At 48.6% G+C, this 19,449-nt stretch overlaps 1 protein-coding gene across 1 annotated transcript in view; it reads right to left on the bottom strand.

Annotated features, from left to right (window-relative positions):
• LOC104542837 (RNA-binding protein 6-like) overlaps positions 1–19,449 on the bottom strand; it is a 50,722-nt gene that overhangs the window by 22,297 nt on the left and 8,976 nt on the right. Inside the window, 1 exon segment of the mRNA XM_010187290.1 lies at positions 13,367–13,440. Within this exon segment, the coding sequence (XP_010185592.1) occupies positions 13,367–13,440 (74 nt within the window).

Here is a 19,449-nt window from a genome sequence, read left to right as displayed (position 1 = left end):
AGCAGGAGGTGACATTCTGCATGCTTTAAGTACCTTATTTCCACAGACATCCCATCCAGCCTGTTGAAACACCTCCAGCTTTCTTCCTACAATTTCTAGATTCCCTGGATACCAGCCATACTCTTTTTAAGCAAGTCTCAGTATCTTCCTACAATTCATCTCCCCCCCATTGACATCCTTTTCACAAACACTCAACAGAAATCTCCTTTCAGACTATGCCAGCTCTCTCCATTTTATTGCCTGAATTCTGAACGCCAATTCACTTCCAAGTTAGGACTCCCAAAGCGCTTATCTTTTAAACACAGCATTTGCTTCACTTGTCAGCACACTCAGTCCTGCTCTGAGAACACCACCAAAACAGTCAGTACAGGCAAGCTCCCAATTACAGCTCCAGGAAGGGTAACAGCGATCTGTCGCAGCTTGACAAGATGTGCAATGTGCCTAGGACTTCACATGCTCCAGTGCCAGCTTCGGGTGCTAGGTGATGTGAATGGCTTCTGCATTGCATCCTTTAAGGAGATTTCAACACATCCGAAAGCTTTCCTTGCTCCAGCGAAGCAAAGTTGGATCGTTCACCTGCTACTGGAAGCCCTGACATCTCCCTGCCCAGCTAATCCCAACCTCCAGTTTCCCTCACCCCTCTGAAGAAGGCACCTTTGCAGATCAGCATTATAGGATCATGGGGAAAAACGTGGAAGTTGTCAAAGGAAAGCTTTTTCTATACAGTATGAAGGGATCAGAAGATGATTTCTAGGGTTCAGACTCTGGGGACCTGGGGGGATCAGGGGACAACAGCTCCAAGGGGACAAGTTCTGTGTTAAGGTGCTACTGGCTGCACTCCCACACCACAGCTAAAGAGAAGCATGGATGATTATGGACTTTCTACGAGGTAAGCTAAGAAGGTCATGCATATGGTGGGACTCTATGATCTTAAAGGTCTTTTCCAACCTAAATGATTCTATGATTCTGTATCAAACACTTGTTCCCACGCCCAAAAATGTATGAAACAGGTTGAACCCTGTGATTGAAAAGTATACTTAAACTATCACAACTTACAAGTATTAAAATATTTAGTATATGGAGTATCACTGCTCACAGATGGCTGCAGGGAAGGGTCCACGTGGCTCTGCTTTATCTCTATTCCTTTTCTGATCCATCACAGTCCATTGCATGGACACTGTGCTTGAACATCAGCTGCTTTGAAGACTCCCTTTGCTCCCAACACAGGGATTTCCCTTCTTCCTCCAAAACGCTGCCCTAGCTGCCTAGTATTTCTCAATACCTCATTATATGGTGACCTCCTTCCTCAAAGACCATCTCACCCCATAACCCAACACAGGGATTTCCCTTCTTCCTCCAAAATGCTGCCCTAGCTACCTAGTATTTCTCAATACCTCGTTATATGGTGACCTCCTTCCTCAAAGACCATTTCACCCCATAATGCTCTTAAACAATATAAAGATTAAGCACACTGGGCACAATCCACCCCAGGACCTTCCTGTGCATTACCCCCAGGGGTACCTGGCCATAAGGAAGCTGGGAGAACAACGAAGAAAGGCTCAGTCCCTTACTCATAGATTTAAAGCACAATATCAAAACTCCTAAAGAGCAATCCCAATGCAAAATCATGCTGGGAAGAGTCAGGCTGGAAAGCTCTGCGTTAAAGGGGTACATTTATCTCTAGACAATTGAGCGTATTTGATTAAGCATCTAAAGATCCCACACTCCAATAAAAGCGTGTCCTTTAACTGGAGCGTGTGGCTGTGGGATCGCACACCCATTCCAACACAGCTTGACCCGTGTGAGGACCAGAGCACAGGACGTTCTGCACAGCAGCAAATGTTCACTAGGAACATGCCAACTGTAAATGGGGAAGAGAGCAGCTCCAAGGCTCCCCTAGACTTGCCTCCAGACTCCCTTCCACACCCACTGAATTAAGCACCCGGAGCCTTCATGGGCAATGCTTCCTCTGCAGCCAGTGCTCAGGAGAGATCCCTGCAGGACAGCCTCTGCTGAAAGGAGAAGACCCAAAAACTCTGGGAAGAGGGAGCAGTCATGTGGATGACAAGAGGGTTTTGTCCTTGGAGACATCATTGTTCAACATATCCGAATTCCCAGTTAATGGCAAAAGCGGGTGCCTGATGCTGGTCACAACAGGGTAAGAGAATGAACCCAGCCAGCTGCCAGGGGGAATGCACCAGCAGTGCAACGCTTACCTGTGCTGTCTCAGCGATGGTTCCCAGCACGTCACCACGACCTTGAGGTGGCCTGTCCAAAAGCTAAAGCCAGATCCTTAGCAGGCAAACCTGGACAGAACCATGAGGCAGCTGGCACTTCTTCAGGCTGGCACCTGTACGATTTCTACATCTGAGCACTTGCTGCCTCTTAAGAGAGCTCTTCTTAGGAGATGATTTGGGAAACAGCTGCTCTAACCTCTTTGGTCAGTATTTGCCCAAGAAACCCGGCACAGTGTAAGAACAGAGCTATCTCAGCCCTTTGGAAGGAAATGAGTTTCTCCTGCCAGCCTGGCTTGGGTGCAATGTAACACTAATGGGTGTCACAGCTCCCCACAGGACCCAGCAGCTCCTCCACAACAGGGGCACTGAGGTTTAAGAAGCTCATCCACAACATCCAGAGGGTACATCCAGACCCCTCCTTCCTGGCAAATTCCCAGAGCTGCTGAAGAAAGGAGCTTAGTGCCTTGTCAGGGTGCAAGAGGCAGAAGCAGCGACTCTCCTGTGCAGATATCCAGGCTCTGAGGCTGTAGCTCAGCTCTTCAGAGAGTCTGGCCAGGCAAGCAAGCGTGCAGGAGAGCAGTTCCTACAATAATCCTGACACCAAGAAAAGAACACTATTCCCTGCTCCTGTGTCAGAAGCACCCCCCAGCTTGGCCAAATCCCCAAGGGATTGGGAAGGGGAAACAGCACGTACAGACATCTCCTTAAAGTGCCAGGTAAGCAGCACAGTAGCAGATGACTCAGGCATTGCCACGTGAACCTGTTCCAGGACTCGAATACCCAGGGATGTATCAAGCCAGGCAGCAACACGCTGCCTTGTAGAGACCAGCCCCACAGTGAACCGCTGCAGACCGAGGGTGGACACAGAGGGGCTGCCTCCAGCTCCTCGTGTGCGCCTGCTCATCCCTCAGCAGCAAGCCCTGGAGCACCAGAGAGGTGATGCCTTCAGCTCCTCTCAGAATCAGACTGATCAAGCATTTGCCCATCACTAAGGAGTTTTGGAATTCACTTCTTACTGGCTCAGTATACACCACAAGCTAAGGCAGTGCAATGGGCAGAGAAGCAAGCAGTGGTGGAGGACAAATGCCGGCCTCACATGGACCAGGCACAGAAGAACGTGTTGTCAGGGATTAAAAGAAAACCCAAACCACCTCAGCTGTCTTCTCCAGTGACACCACAAGTTGGGAAGAAGCAATGAGATTTTCCAAGTAAAATACCTTAGTCACTGTATCATTAACGTACAGCTTTGCACCGTGAGACAGCTTCTTAGCGAGACTTGGGATTCTGAGGACTTAAAATTACTGTCTCTGTTAACTCTGCTCCTGAGAGCCTTGATGGAAAAGTACATCAAGTGTTTGCCTGGGCATTTAATGCCATCCTGGCTCAAATCTGTTACATGAAGCCCATCTGCATATTGCTAATTTCCTGCTAAGACAAGGATTGTACATCACAAAGCCTAAAATTTCCCCTGCTGTCTATGAAAACAGGAGAGAACTACTTTCCTCCTCTTGTTCTAAAAAAGACAGTTGCAGAGATTTAAATACTTAAATCTCCTATTTACAGCTTTACAGCTTTGACCCTCATGAAAAATGTAATTCATTACATGACACATTTGATTTTAGCCCGCTGTCCCTTGGGGAATCTACTTCTGGAAGCTGTTTGTTCATCCTGTGGAAGACATCCTTAACTGAACTCACAGGCGGCCTGAAGTGATGGAGATGCAGGAGGACCCTTGGATGCAACATCTGGTGATTGTCAATGTGTACACACAGTGTCCTTGAGGCTACTTTCACAGAATCCCAGACCGTTAGGGATTGGAAGGGACCTCCAAAGCTCATCCAGTCCAATCCCCCTGCCGGAGCAGGAACACCCAGATGAGGTTACACAGGAAGGCGTCCAGGCGGGTTTTGAATGTCTGCAGAGAAGGAGACTCCACAACCTCTCTGGGCAGCCTGGGCCAGGGCTCTGTCACCCTCACTGAGAAGAAGTTTCTTCTCCAATTGAAGTGGAACCTCCTGTGTTCCAGTTTGTGTCCGTTACCCCTTGTCCTATCATTGTTTGTCACCGAGAAGAGCCTGGCTCCATCCTCGTGACGCTCACCCTTTAAATATTGATAAACATGAATGAGGTCTCCCCTCAGTTTCCTCTCCTGCAAACTAAAGAGCCCCAGCTCCCTCAGCCGCTCCTCATAAGGGAGATGCTGCACTCCCTTGATCATCTTTGTAGCCCTACGCTGGACTCTCTCCAGCAGTTCCTGTCCTTCTTGAACTGAGGGGCCCAGAACTGGACGCAATATTCCAGATGCGGTCTCACCAGGGCAGAGTAGAGGGGCAGGAGAACCTCTCTGCCCTACTTCACATCAGACACGTCACTGAACCAAGTCAACCACACACTTTACAGCTTCTGTCGCTGCAGAAGCCAGGGAGAACTTCCCACTTCCCCTCCCTGTGTCTCCTTGGACAAAACGACTTCAGGATTTTCCCCTCATTGCCCTCTTCAGGGAGCAACGGTAACCAAAGACAAACCAGCTGGCCACACGGTGGTACTGAGGATCTCAGTCCTGTCCACACAAGCTGGGTTAAACAGCTTGCCAGATGCGATGCAGGAAGAAATTCTCCCTCTCTCAGACAAGAGAGGGCTGGGGGAAGTTTGTGCCTTTCCTCAGCAGGGCGGAGGGCCATGATCTGCCAGCGCCCTCGGTGCTCTTCCACTGACAGGCCTTCTTGTCCTGCACGGATGGAGAAGGACAGCACTGCTCCTGATCACTGCTCCTGCAGCACACAGCGTTTCTCGTTTCTCGTGATCTCTGTAGGTATTAAAGCTTTAATAAGAGCCTTGAAAGAGCCCTGCGGCTCGCGGGGGAACGGGGCGGGTAATAACGGTGTGTCCTTCTGTGTTAAATACCCGTTTCCTTGTTGCCTGCGACTGATGGATAATGGCACAATGGCCCACTCAGGCGTGCCAGCCCCCACTTTCCACTGTAATCATGTTTCATTTCTAGTGAAGAACATTAACAGCCCAGTTACCGTGAAACGGAAACAGAAATTCACAAATAGAAGGTGCTGACTGTTTGCCACAGCCTTGATCTTGCACCTCCAAACCTGAAACGTCCGAATTTAACCTTTTCCTTGCATGATTCTCATAACCCCAGCAGAACACGGCAACATCCAAGGTACTCGTTTGGATTGTACCACAATTCAGGGTACCCAAACGTCCACGATTTACATCCAAAAGGTCTAATACAAACTCAGCTGGGAAGAAAACAGACCAAGATTCCCAGCTGAAGGAAGTTCCATCTCTCTCTCACTGTCTATCACAATCACAGTTATAAAAACCAAATAAAACCAAACAAACCCACTTTCTGCAGAAAAGCTGCCTGACTATTGCCCTCCTAAGAGGAGGAAACAATTCTTCTGCCTTCCTTAACCCCTGGCAATGGACAGTTTGATATTTTTTTAGTTTCTAGACTCTTTTACCTTCCAGCAATCCAACAACGCGAGCGCACCGAGGAATGGAAAAAGCAATCGCTGCCAAGATATCAAAGCACGAACGAACAGTTCTGATGCTGAAACGAACACAACCGACTCATCAAATGGCAACCACAACAACATTCTGGTGTGCTCCCACTTCTCAAAATAGGCCAGATGGAGTCTTAATGCTATTATCTGGCTCAGATGCTCGTAAAACATATCTGGCATCCCCCTCGACGTCGCTGGGATCGGGCTGAGAAGAACTGCCACCTCTGCTGCAATGAGAGGGCTCGTGCAAACCATCACGGCAAACCTGTGACTGAAAATGGTCTGGCTCCGGAAAAGAATCTTGTGTGCTCACCGAGATGCTTTTATTCATGGAAGAGGAACCCATGCAGACATAGCCCTCTCACCGTGTTGCCTTTAAATAACTTCAGTCGTATCGTTAGCATTGTGCACTTCAAGAGTACAGAGGGGATTTGTGATCGTGCATCGGCAGTTCTGGGAGTCACCAGCTTCCTTCAAGGATCACTTCAAAGGCATCAAAGCAAATGAGTGGCGTAAGTCCTAACTTTCATGTAAGAGCTTGATCAAGGGATTTTACATCTTAATCCAAAATCACCTTCTGACCACGTACACAATCAATCGTGGCAATGTACTACCCGCACTACAGCTGCTTTACCATGCTCCTCTGAAGTACTGCGATGCTACAACGATAAACACCTTTGAGATGGTTACACAAGAACAGATCTAGAGTTTCTACCGAGCTTCACAGAAAATCAACCAATCACGAGTGTAAATGCAACAAAAACCACACGCTCTGTGAGAGCAGCAGTGTAACACTGCTCTCCATTTAAAGGTGAAACTGCTCCAACACAGCATCTGTGACCAAGATTTCCTCATTAACCTGTTAGGAGGAGAGGACCTGGCAAGGCAGCATCCCTATCCTGCATATGCATCCAAGGAGTACTTCAAATCCTTTCTAGCTCAAGGTGAGATCTGACCTATCAGCACAAGCAAATTCAAAGGATGAGTGCACCAGATGCTAAATCACCCAGGAAAATGCTTTGCATGCTGACAGTGACCGAAACAAAGCTATTTCTTAGGTGTTGCTTTACCAGGTAGTGCTTTGCAACACCATTTTAGCAGAGAGCAGACATCTGTGGCACGCCAAGCACTTTATATTCACAAGCAAAAGTTTTCAAGTACCCCCATTTTTACAACAGCCACACTGGGCACGACCAAAGGTCCAGCGGACCAGCAGCGGTTCCTCACTTTGAGTCACCAGTGTAGGGAGTACCCACCTCCACGCACCTTTGGATGCTGCAACAGGAGTGGGTGATGCTGCAGGTAGATCACATCACGGCAATCAGAGAGAGCTGGACACTTATCTTGGCAACACTCACGGATCAAATGATTTAAATAAACTTCAGGAAAGCACAATTAGTTCTTAATGTTTGCCAGCTCAAGCTCCTGGCACCGTAAATAGAACATCACCAGCAGAGAAACACTTGGTTAACAAGGCATTTGAGATCTTCATGGAAGAAGAGACACTTCAAAGATACAGCAGCACACAGATCTGTTAACATCAACCAGCAAAAAAAACCCCACAGCCACAACATAAATGCCCAGGGGCCCATGGGAGGGCAGTTTCATTTTGGAGAAGGGTAGCAAAGGATGCTGTACCTGGAACAACCTATTTATACACCGGCCCAGGTGAACTTCAGGACAGGGAAGAGCTAATTCTGAGCAATATCCGAGTCCTGAGATAACCCTGCTGGGCCATACGCCCCCGGCAGCAACCAGAGACACTAAGGAAGTCCTGCCCACACATCTGCTGCGTGCTCCAAGCAGCTCACCCAGAAGCTCTGAGACATCACCCTCATCCTGAGACAATCCCATTACCGAGCAGCAGCAAACACACACAATCCTCGTAACACGGGGAAGGTGAGGCTGAAAGGAAAAAGGAGGAAGAGGAAAAGGAGGACAGGATTTTTGAGTAAGAGCAGACGGACACGGCAAGCTGGGATCGCACAAGTAAAGCAAGAAGATGCATCTTCACAACTCTTCCAGTTAAAAGTGCACTTTTATTTTAAGACACGTTGGTTAGCGCGGTTTGCTTCCTGAGGCAAGGCAGGACAGAGCTGCCAAGAAGAAGGTTGTAGTTTTTTATCCGGGTAGGGCTAGAAAAAAACCCACATTGATGGGCAGCTATCGCTGGCTGAAGGAAGAGTGTGTGAAGTCTTTGGCAGCAGATCTCTTACAACCTCCTGTGCCAAAGAAAGGCAGACCAACAGGATTCCCAGGGCTTGAGCAGGTGAGGTGAGGAAGAGAAGAAGGTCCACAGAAACATTTTCAGTGCTAGAGTATTTTGGCAGTTACACGTTACAACAAAAGACACCCTCCTCTGCACAAGGCCGATCTCTGCGGCGTACAGAGATTAAGTCAGCCCTTCCAACCAGAGTAGCAGACAATCACAACAGCACTGCAGGATACACACATGCACACCCACACACCCAGCCCTGTCACAGGTCATGGCAGGTTTCTTCACAGCCAAGCCTCTGCCCAGCACTGGGAGCCTCCCACTGCAGGCTTCAGTAGGGATCCCAGAGGCTTACAACTCTGATTAAACGATGGTACGATGCAGGGATTAGCGAGACACAAGGGGGAATGAGCAAACGGTTGACTCAACGTGTCGAGCCTCAGTGATGTAAGAGCAGGGTGAGCTCGTGACAAGGTCACACACTGAACCAGACACAAAAAAAACCCCAAACCAAATCAGCTCTGCTGCCTGGAAAGCCACTCCTCTGATTACAAGGTAGACTACGGAGGGAACTTGGATCATAAAAATTACTACGTAAGTGCACGTTTCCCAAATCATTAGGATGTTTATAGAAGAAACACTGCCCGGTTACACCAGCCTTTCCCTCTCTATACACACACTCGACGTGGAAGACTCCACAGGGCAATTCTAGAAATCCACACCGTGAAAAGCAAGACAGGTTTAATAGGGAAAAAGAAGATGCACGTAATGACACAACCTGAGCAAAATGCACACACCTAACAGACAAGAAGAAAGCAGAAGATAACGTCAGCTGATAATCCAAGGCCATACCAAAAGCAAGGCCATCTCCAGCACTGTTAGCCTAACACCCAAATGGATTTCAGTGCATCCGTGGACGCACTGAACTGTCACCACCAACCTCAACTGCAGGTTAAAGCTGAAGAGATGGAGCGACATTGTCAAGCGAGTAAATGATGGATACCACACAGCCCACGAAAATACACTTGAGGTGGGTGTTATCTCCCACTGCAGGGGCAGCTTCTATTAAAAAAAGCTAGACTCCACAACTTGACACATCCTATCAAAAGGAAAACAATTAGTTTCGATGTTCGGACATGCATTTTCTCTTACAAATTGCAACACGCTTCTTGCACCACAGGCTTCAACAAATACTGCAGGGCACCGGTGCGGATGCATTCTCAGGACAACCACAAGCTCCTGTACTTAACTGGGAAGCCACACAGAGTTGTGACTGGTTACTGCAAATGTTTATAGGACAGAAAGTCCTAGGCTTTGCCTGCTTGTCAAAGCATCTCGTGGATTTTTAACACCAACGGCTACAGTGAAAAGCCTGTGAAGGCTGATCTGTACCAGAACGTTCACACTATTCAGTGCAGCAAAGCACTGCAGTGAATGGATAAAACGGGATGGGCTCAGAGCAGGACAAACGTGCAGCTGATGCTCCCAGTTGCACAGTGATGGGACGTGCTCAAGTAAAGCGAGCCCCCACAAAACCCAGTGAGAATCCCTCTTACCCTTTTCCAGCAGGGAACGGGGGTATCGCTGTGCTCAACAAGCCAAACTAGGATTGCACAGCATTGCAGAGGAAACTGCTCCCCAAAGCGTGCTTGGCCTCAGTGCAGGAAGGTACTTGGAATGACCGCTCTAGCCCATGCCTGGAGACCACCACAATCATTTAAGATTTACCTGGTTTTAAATCTTTATGCAATAGCTCTCTCATTGTTGCCCTCCTATTTAAGAAACTGGAGGAAAGGATTGCAAAGATGTTAGTTACTAGCAACTAAAGCGAGGAAATACGCTGCCAGTGTGGCTAAGTTTGAGGCCTGAGAGGATTTGGAGACAATACTACATAGTCAGACAAGACTAACCATTTGATCCTAAGCTTAAAAAACCCCTTCTTCTTCCATATGGACAACAAACAGCTCTGTCTCAGTGAAAACAGCAAAATACCCAGGCAGCAGACAGGCGCTCTCCATTGCTCCTCCTTCACCTGCCTACACAATAAATAAAGTACACGAAGGGTACTTCATTTCCCATCAGTAACGAGCTTCTTATGTGTGTTTCTTCTGCAGATGAAGGAGGAGTGCACATCAGGAGAACTAGAGCCATGGGATGGACACCCAAAGTTGCCCCCAAGAAGCCAACCTGGTGCTGCCAGACAGGACACAACTACACCAGGGGCTACACCAAGCCTGAATGCAAAGAAAACGCAGGAAGACAAATGCTGCGCCACACTACAGCCTTTCAAATATTAGAATCAAGGAGAGAAATATCCCTGAGGAGAAACCAAGGGACTCAGCTGACAGAAACCTGATTTTCCATTTAAAATACCCATCTCTCCCCAGCAGAAACGCAGCTCATCACAGACAGAAAAGAGGCATCCTCTCTTAAAAGTCCAATGCCAGCCAACTTGTAACGAAAGACCAAGAGGGGCATCACCAACCATCCTGCTAAACAACTCCACAGCCCCTCTGCCCTGTGGGGGCAAAGAGCCTCCCAAAACCAGCAGGAGAGCGGGCAGCCGGTGCATCGCCCAGCCAAACCTGCGCTGGCGATAACAGCGATGCATCACGTTTTGCACACATCAGACAGGACCTTTGAGCTGCAATAAACTGCCAGTGCGACAATCAACAAGGCAAAAGAATGAATAAGGGGGGGGTGGTTTTGTTACTTTAGCTGCAGCAGTTAATAGGAGCTGAATGAAAATCCCCTACAAAATTAGGGCCGTATAGAAGATGGGTGTTTCCTTGTCAGCGTGTGTTTAGTAGAAAGCCCCCTCAGATCACAGCGGTCACATACACATGCTAGACTTACTGAACAGAGGGAGTTGGACCTGGTAAATCTGTAGTTAGCAAATTTGGGAATGATCTTAAGTGGACACTGGCCTGGGCTGAGTGAAATGAAAGGATTGCAGGAATGATACAAGATGGGGATGTAGCAACTTGTTCTTTAGGGGCAGCTAAACAGGCTTTAAACTGCATCAAAAAAACGCTGTCTCCACAAAAGCTATTTATTCCCAGCCTACAGATGACTGAGAAACAGGGAGGTTGACTGGTGAGCGGCTATGCTGTCACCGTGGGCTGACACTGTTTTGCTATTTATGCTCTCACAAGTGACTGAATTTGACAGGGGTAGCTGATAACCTTCTGAAAATAGCTGAACTATCCAAGAACGTACGTCTCAGCTAACACAGGGTTTGGTTTTTGCAGCTTGTGAAAACGCAGATGAATTCTCAGTTTAGGGAGATGATCTTCCAACCCCTGCCGGAAGATATCAAAATGGGGTATCTGTTGGCTAAGGCCAACTGAGTGGCGTAACTCCCTTCTAAATATCTCTAATTGGCTCTTAGTGAGAACCTAAAAGTCAGCTCCCTCTCCTGCAGCAGCTCAGCTATAAATCTTACTACTTCTTTAAAATTTAAGTAATTAGGATGCCTTTTTATTCCCTCTTCAATCAAGACCAAATTAGAGGAGTTAACCCACGTGGAGCAAGCCAGAAGTTACAACTCTCCTGACCAAATTCAAATAGCTTGGATCATCCCAAAAAGCACATTTCTTGCTTTGCTATTGACAAACTACTGAAGCTCTGCCAAAACACAGTGAAGATGGGCATGGGCAGGCTTTGGAGATGATCCCCTCCAACCACTCCATCTTCCAGGTCTCCATGTAAAGCAGGAAGGAAAACCAGAAGACTTCATACCCTACTTGTTTTTAAGGTGTCTCAGGTAGAGCGCAGAGCTGAGACCATCACCTGCACCACCAGGGGGTCCTGGCAGCACCTTGCCTGCATGTTGGAGGGGGAACTCGGCCAAAAATGACCCAGCCTGAAGGCTCAATGCAAGTGGCAGCTGAACAAATGCCAGAACCTCCTCGAGTGCATTTACTGGGCACCTCTAGACACCCAGTTCAGTTTAAGGCCTGGTGCTTACAGGCTTTTTGCTGTAGCAATGGATCAAATCTGATGAAGTCAAACACCTCTCCAAGTACACAGGGATGCTCCAAATGGGAGAAGGGGCAGGGCAGGCATCGACATCAGGAAAAAGAGGAACTCCAAAATTCCCAGCTGCTTGGGAATTGCTCTGATGCAGGGAGACATTATTTCATGTGAGCAGAACTGGGGAGAGAATATGGAGAGGCATTTGGCTAAGGAGTGTCACACATAATTACAGATTCCTCAGTGACAACAAAATAAATCGGGAATTGTGGCAGCACTGAAGGAAAACCAAAAGTTGTCAGTGAAGGTAAAAGCCATAATTAATTCTGGAGCCTTCTCTCTCTGTGCTCCCCACCACCACCCCAGTGGGAACGCACCAGGCTCCTTCCCAGCAACAGAATTATTTCTGTAAAGCATGTCAGTAAGCTGCAATACCTCTGTAACTGAAAATAGAGGCAAATGCGAGCACTTAGCGGGACCTTTGAAACCCCAGCTGTGAAGCCTCATTAACTGGAAGCGCATTTTCGCAGACGCACAGCTCTGAATCTGACTCATGACTCTCCTCCCATGACAGCGAGACTTGGGATTCAGGTAAAAAGGCTTTAGGTAACGGATGGGGGTTCTTACTCAGGCAAATTAGAAGGAAAAAGGCAGCAGAGAGGAGACTTAAGGGACATAGCGGAGGAAGGGGGATCAATCATTCAGTGGGTTTTCTTAAGTGATCCATCACCTGCAGCTCCAAGGCACAGGCAGGGTAGTGCGAGACGGGAATCTATGTTTTATCTATCAAATATTCCCTAGGGATTTAAGCCATTTTGCACTTTTAAGGGCCGGAAACATTCAGATTTACCAGGCGCAACTGCACATAGGGCAGTCCTCAAGTTTGCAGCTCCGGTTTGCCAAAGGACAGGATAGACACGGGGGAGACGCACAATTTAGGATCTCTCCCGCACACGAGGCGTATGGAAAAGCGCAGGGTGCAGGTCACAGCTGACTCAGAGCTGCATACCAGAGGCCTCACCTACAGCCACATGTGTATGTGTGTGTGCACACAGCCGGGGGAGGCGCTGAACGCTAGCAGAGATCTCTCCAACTGGATTTCAGTGTGAGCACAAAAGCATCGGGACCAAAAACCTGCGTGAGGGGTCTGCCAGCTACCAGCCTCTGACTCTAGCCAGTGTGCCAACGTGCGCTAGGGAGCAGGGCAGACCGTTTGGTGTCCAGCAGCTCTTTCACACTGGCATTTTTAAGCCTTTTACAAGTTTCTGGAAACAACATTTAAACCGTAACGTTGTGTATTATACAACAGATCCTTTGAATGATTCGAAAAATAAAAACACCTCGTTGGCTTTCCACCACCCCACCATAAAAGAAAAAACTTTAAAAATCTTCTAGCAGCATTGACCGAAGTGTAAAGCAACCTGATTGGCTTCCATGCATCCGATGGCCTCTTCCAAGAGTGAAAACTCCACGCAGACATAGCCATAGTCGTAACCTGGGGACAGCATTTAAATACAGACGGGAGTCATGTTAGTGCCTTGTCATAAAGAAAGCCACAATAAATATTCATTTTCCCTTTCCCTCCAATGACAAACCCTCTAACTACCACCCCTCCGCTCCAGAACGAAAAGGAGAGAAATCAGGGCCCAGCTGGGTGATGATTAACTGTGCAGTTTATCATGAATGTTATTAGCACAGTGCTCCCACTTCCCCTTACACAACCCAGTGACAGACACACCCTTCCTCAGGCCGAGGAATCATTACTTTGTTGTGGGTTTGGTTTGGGTTTTTTTTAAGCCATAGTGATTTTCCATTGCTAGTTTCACGTTTCGTGCAACTTTGGAAGCAGCGCTCTCCAAAGCAAGCGCTGATAAATCATTCTGAAGTACCTTGCTGCAAATGTATTTTATATGAAGAGGCAGCATTTTAATTGGGCAGTATTTCTGAAAGAACTACCGTGAATCCTTTGCCTTTGCTGCTTTTCCTTCAACACCTGCGTACTTTCGACATCCAATCCTTTGCATTATGAAAAAGTGCAGTGGAGCAGAAAAGAGAGCTCCAACTTAGCAGAAAAGAGAGCTCCAACTTGCTCATTTCGGTACAGATGGTATTGTACACGTAACGAGAAGGTGTGGGAGCTTAAGTTTAGATGCAAGAAACCAGAGAGTCTTTACTCTTCTCGCTCCTTGGGAAGCTGTCATCTCAGTCAGTGGCTGATTCAACTGCACGGTCCAGGTACCTGCACTGAACCGTGCCCCACAGTAAACCACAGGGTGGACGCTACAGAAGCTAAGACCACCCTAAGAGTCATCCTTGATGTCGAAAGTAGCTCCAAAAACTGAAACACCGAGGAACAACCTCAAGTCACAACCTCCCCTTCACACGCCAAGGCCACCTCACTCCAAAGCAGCGCTTTCCAGACGATCATGGCCTGACACGCTTCTACACAGACAAACTGTGAGGGGAAATGCTTGGTTCCCTCCTCCTGCTCCTCTTTTGGCCAGAGAGGAAGCCAGTCTGCATGTGGAAGGTAGCAGTTCAAGCACCTAGCTGTCCTGGTGAGGAGCCTGTCTCCTTGCCTAAAGATGCACATCTTAAGGCCTTCAAACCATGTCGGTATCTGGTTCCTGTTGCTCCAGCCCCTCACCTTCCACGGGGAGGTAACTCCACGTGCACTTCCTTCAGGCCATGCACTCCAGTCTGCTGGAAAACAGCCCCCATCTGCCCCTGTGCCTACGCCAAAGAGCATTTGATGCGCTCGCCCATTTTTTCCTCTTTCTTTACCACCTTTGTACTTAACCACTTCCAAATCTATTTCATCACAAAACCCTCCTCATTTTTATTTTAAATTCTGAGAGCTCTTTGCACGCTGGTCTAACAACACAATCCTGACTTTAAACATTTAACACGAGGCTCCTCCCCTACCTCAAATAGGAACTCAACCCCCTTCCACGTATTATTTTTGTTCATGTAATTACATTGGAGGGAAATTTCTCCATCCGAGTGCTTTTCAGCTCAGTGAAAGACACAGGCCAGCAGCAGTGGTGGGATGCAGCTAAAGCCACTTGATATTCTCATATGAAGTGGGCACCTGGAGCTGGAGGTACAGCTTCACCTGGCAGAACTGACACAGCCAAACTCACCCGTAGCGCCCATTCTGCTGCCCAGTTCCAGCCACACTAAATCACATTTGGAAAATGAAGCAGTCCTCTGCAGAAGCAAGCTGCTCTCCAGGAGCAGCGCTGCCCCTCGCTGGGAGACTGCTTTGCATTCTGGGCAGACACCTCTGCTACTTCCCAGCACAGCACGGCGGCTCACACGATCCGTTTTAAAGTCTTATCCAAACCCCAGAACTCTACAGAGTCAATTCTCTTCCTCCCGTTTCAGAAAAGGGCTGCATCAATGATATTTGTCAGCCTGCAAGGCTCCTGATTCCCCTTCACGGGGAGGATTTTTGAAAGCTGCTGTGATCAGCAAGCCAGGATCAGAGTGGTATCTTATTTCCATGTGCATAGGAAATAGGAGGAAGGGGTCTCCTGGCAAACAGATTGCACAAGTTTCACTCTATTTGCTCTACGTTGAGGCAGTTTATATCCCACTCCTGGTGAAGAGAATGAGTGGTTTAGTCAAGGATTTAATCCAGCATGACACAGCTTAGGAGTGCAATGCTGAATGTTATACATAGATACACAACTGAGGTGGAGGGATGTACCCTACACGTGGAGACAGTCAAGGGGAAAAGCAGCACATTTCTCCTCGTGCACTTTCTCTCTGCCCTCCCCAGCCAGACTGAACCCTGCTACTAAGCAAAGCTGCAGTAACAGGTACAATGAGGACCAAAACCAGAAACCGTGGCCCCATATCCTGGCGAAAAGGAGCTTCAGGCCAGACGTTCAGCTCCTGTGGGCGGGCTGCAGAGGGTTCACTATGAGCTGTCCTTGTGCAGACAGCACCGAAGCAGCGACGCAAGAAGAGAGCAGCCTGGAGTCACTGCTCCATGCCAAACCGCTGCTGAAGACCTGCAGGGGCTTGACACCTTCCCCTGCCCCCAGATGCAGCCCTTTGCATGGCTCAGCATGTGAGAACTACAGAGCAAGATCACTACAGCATCCCTGCTCTGTCCCCCTGTGCCCCAGCTCCACCACAGCATCCTTCTATTTTAGCCCATGACGGAAAGGCCACTGAAACAACAGCGCTGCTACAGAGCAGCACTGCTTCAAAACCCAACGTCTGCTGATTTTTCCCTGATCTGCAACAGTCACATTACCCAGAGCACAATGCCTGAAACAAAACCAAGCGAATCGAGGCTGGTTCTTAAGTGGGAGCAGCCAGAGGCTCCTGCCACCAACTGTCCTGCCCCTTCCCTGCCTCCTCTGTGGGACTGGCTCAGCTCTTTGTGCAGCAGCTGCTGAGCTAGCGTATTTTTATTTCCAAAGCCTTCACACAGTTTGCAACTGAGCTGCAGTTACCAGAGGCAGGGCAGGGGATTCTGTCAGAGGCGCGGGGCCAGGCACCTAACGGCAGGAGCTGCTTCGATGGGCATCCCAAGGCAAGCTGACATGCCCTGGGAATGAGAGCTCTCGGACACTCACTGGTACTCTTCAGGTCATAACAGGAAAACCAAAGGGATCAAACCAGAAAAGTTAAATCACTGCTGAAACACTGGGGGTTTTTTTGACTCAAGGTGGCCTAAATTGATATGCAAGGTTTCACTTGAAGATATAAATCCCAGTATTTTCTTAATTTGATCCCTCACCTGCTGAGCAGTACAACACTGCAGTTTCAGGATCTACAAGAAAGTGAAACAGAGTAAGAAGTGCTTTGTGTTTTGGCAGAAGTACACACGATCAACACAGAGCCTGTCAAAAAGGAGCACCCTCTGAGCACGCAGCAGCACAGTTACACTGTCCAAATGAACTTTGCAACAGGCACAGTCCTCCAACACTTGAACTCACCCAGATTTTGGCCCTACCACAGCCACAAAACATGTGTGTCCTCATCTCCCCCCATGTTTTAGGTCAACTGTATAAAAGGACTTTTGTACTTTATTTAACTACTTCATTCCAGCTGTGCAAGCCCACAGCATCACAGGCTCTATATGATGGGTGAAAGGAGAACACAAGGAGAGCGTGCACATAAAACCTGGAGGACTTCCACTTTCCCTTAAGTGCTTCTACACATACACGATCCTTGATGGACGTTCCTGAAGTGTGCTTGTACTCGGCACTGGTGAGGCCGCACCTCGAGTGCTGTGTTCAGTTGTGGGCCCCTCACTAGAAGAAGGATGTTGAGATTCTGGAGCGTGTTCAGAGAAGAGCCACAAGGATGGGGAGGGCTCTGGAGAACAAGCCTGATGAGGAGCGGCTGAGGGAACTGGGCTTGTTTAGCCTGGAGAAGAGAAGGCTGAGGGGAGACCTCAGCACCACCTCCAACTGCCTCAAGGGAGCTTGGAGAGAGGTGGGTGCTGGGCTCTTCTCCCAGGTGATGGGGGATAGAACAAGGGGAAACGGCACCAAGCTGTGCCAAGGGAGGTTCAGGTCAGAGATAAGGAGGAAGTTCTTTACTGAGAGGGTCATCAGAAGCTGGACCAGGCTGCCCAGGGAGGGGGTGGAGTCCCCATCCCTGGATGTGTTTAAAGAGCGGGTAGACGAGGGACTTAGGGATATGGTTTAGGGGGTAGACAGGAGCAGTTGGACGTGATGATCTCGGAGGTCTTTTCCAACCAAGCGATTCTGTGATCTGTAAGAAGATGGCCTCTTATTAAAGTAACTCCATATTGCCAGAAGACACCAAGCTAAACTGAACAGCCAGCTCCAAACGTCAGGAGGCCCCTGCATCTGCCAGATGTGGCCAAGCAACCTGCGGGCAGAAGAGGATGATGGTGGGATCTCCATAGGCAGCTTCTGAATCATCCCAACCACACTTCCCTTGGTTTGTTTCCTGTAGCATGAGGCAGAACCACTACAAAAGAAAAGCAGTTGCACTTCTAGGACTCAGAGAGACAGCACATTAAAGCAGAGGCATGGTCAGCCTGCAGAAGCAGATCTTTTCTTGCTGCATGCTCTCTCCAGAGACAGCAGGGCAGAGCAGAGTGCAGGTGGAGAAGTCCTCTGCAGAGCTTCATCCACATTAGAGATGCAAGTTCTACTGCAAGACAACTACAGCATCAAGCATGGAGTGAATACCAAGGACTTCCACATCCCTTGAAGGAATCTGCAGTCTCACACACTGACCTCTGCACAGCTCAGGTAGCGGAGACAGGATTTGGCACGCTGTTCTTGGAGAACCTGCTGATCCTTAGCTGACAGGAAGACCCAGCTCATCTGTGGGAGATCCTGGCAATATGCTCATGACCCTATGTACAAGTTTTTGTTTCCTCCAAGCTGAAGTGCAGATGTAGGTCATCCGTACTAAAGAGCGAGCACCTCACCACAAGAAAATACTGGCAAACACAGGGCTGTCTCTGTATCTCTACACTATTATCAGCAGCCATAATACAGTCAATGCTTCCAAGAAGCCAGGAGCTCCTGGACATTTATTGTAGTGGCTGTATCTGTGCTTACACCACGAGTCCTGCCATTGCAGAGAGAATGGGCAACAGCAGAGCGCCTTCAGCTGAGAAAAGAGAAAATAAACTGTCCACACAGTCTGAAAACTTGGAGGAATGCTCTCCTGAAACCAGTCATTCACCGTTCTGATAGACTGCACTTAAAGGGAAAAAAAAAAGCACGTTTCAAAGGTTTATCAAAGGGGCTTATTAATATTTAACAGGGCAACAATGTGGCAGAGCATCACGCACAAGATAATCCAGTTACTTCTAGGACGTGACCAAGGCAGTTTAACACAGAGAGTGATAAGAGCCAGGTCTGGAGAAAAGAAACAAAAAATAAATACTAGCTCAAGGTGGCTAAGCAAGCAATGAAGTACGGTGAGTGCCAATGGCACATACGCTTTTCAAAATGCAGCAGGCAGCTGCCATTAAGTAGCTGACAGGTTAGTCACATTTTCAGGTTACCCTACATTTCCTGCACCACAGGAAGATGCCTGGCCTTTAGCACCAGCCACCCACATCCATGTGAACATCCCAGGCGTTCCTGCTGTTCAGAGAGCTCCTCCCTGCTGCAGTCAGCCCATTTCCATGGGTGCTTTCACCCCCAGGAGCGCAGCGTCGCACTCCCGCATCTCCAACCAGGGCTCAAAAGTGAGCGTTCAGAAGGGCCAGAGGAGGGTTAACAAACCCAAACCTCCCAGTTTCGGAAGTGTTGCACCGATTTGGAGGGTACATAAGGGGGCTGGAGGAGACCTCACTGCTCCCTCTGACTGCAATCCAGCTCACCTGGTCCCTCCAGGTCCACTTCACTCAGTCTCTCTCTGCGCACGCTGCTCTCCGTCTCGGTCAGTGTGTCCATTCCTCACCAGGCTCTCCCAGCTCAGCAACAACTCCTCTCAGTTCCCCAGATGGGCTTGTAGAGTAAGCTAGAAAAGCCTCATGGGCTGCCAGCAA

This window comes from Mesitornis unicolor, unplaced genomic scaffold (assembly GCF_000695765.1).
Source record: "Mesitornis unicolor isolate BGI_N332 unplaced genomic scaffold, ASM69576v1 scaffold8916, whole genome shotgun sequence".
NCBI lineage: Eukaryota > Metazoa > Chordata > Aves > Mesitornithiformes > Mesitornithidae > Mesitornis > Mesitornis unicolor.
The sequence above is the reverse complement of the archived record's forward strand: the minus strand, read 5'-3'. Positions and strand labels throughout refer to the sequence as shown.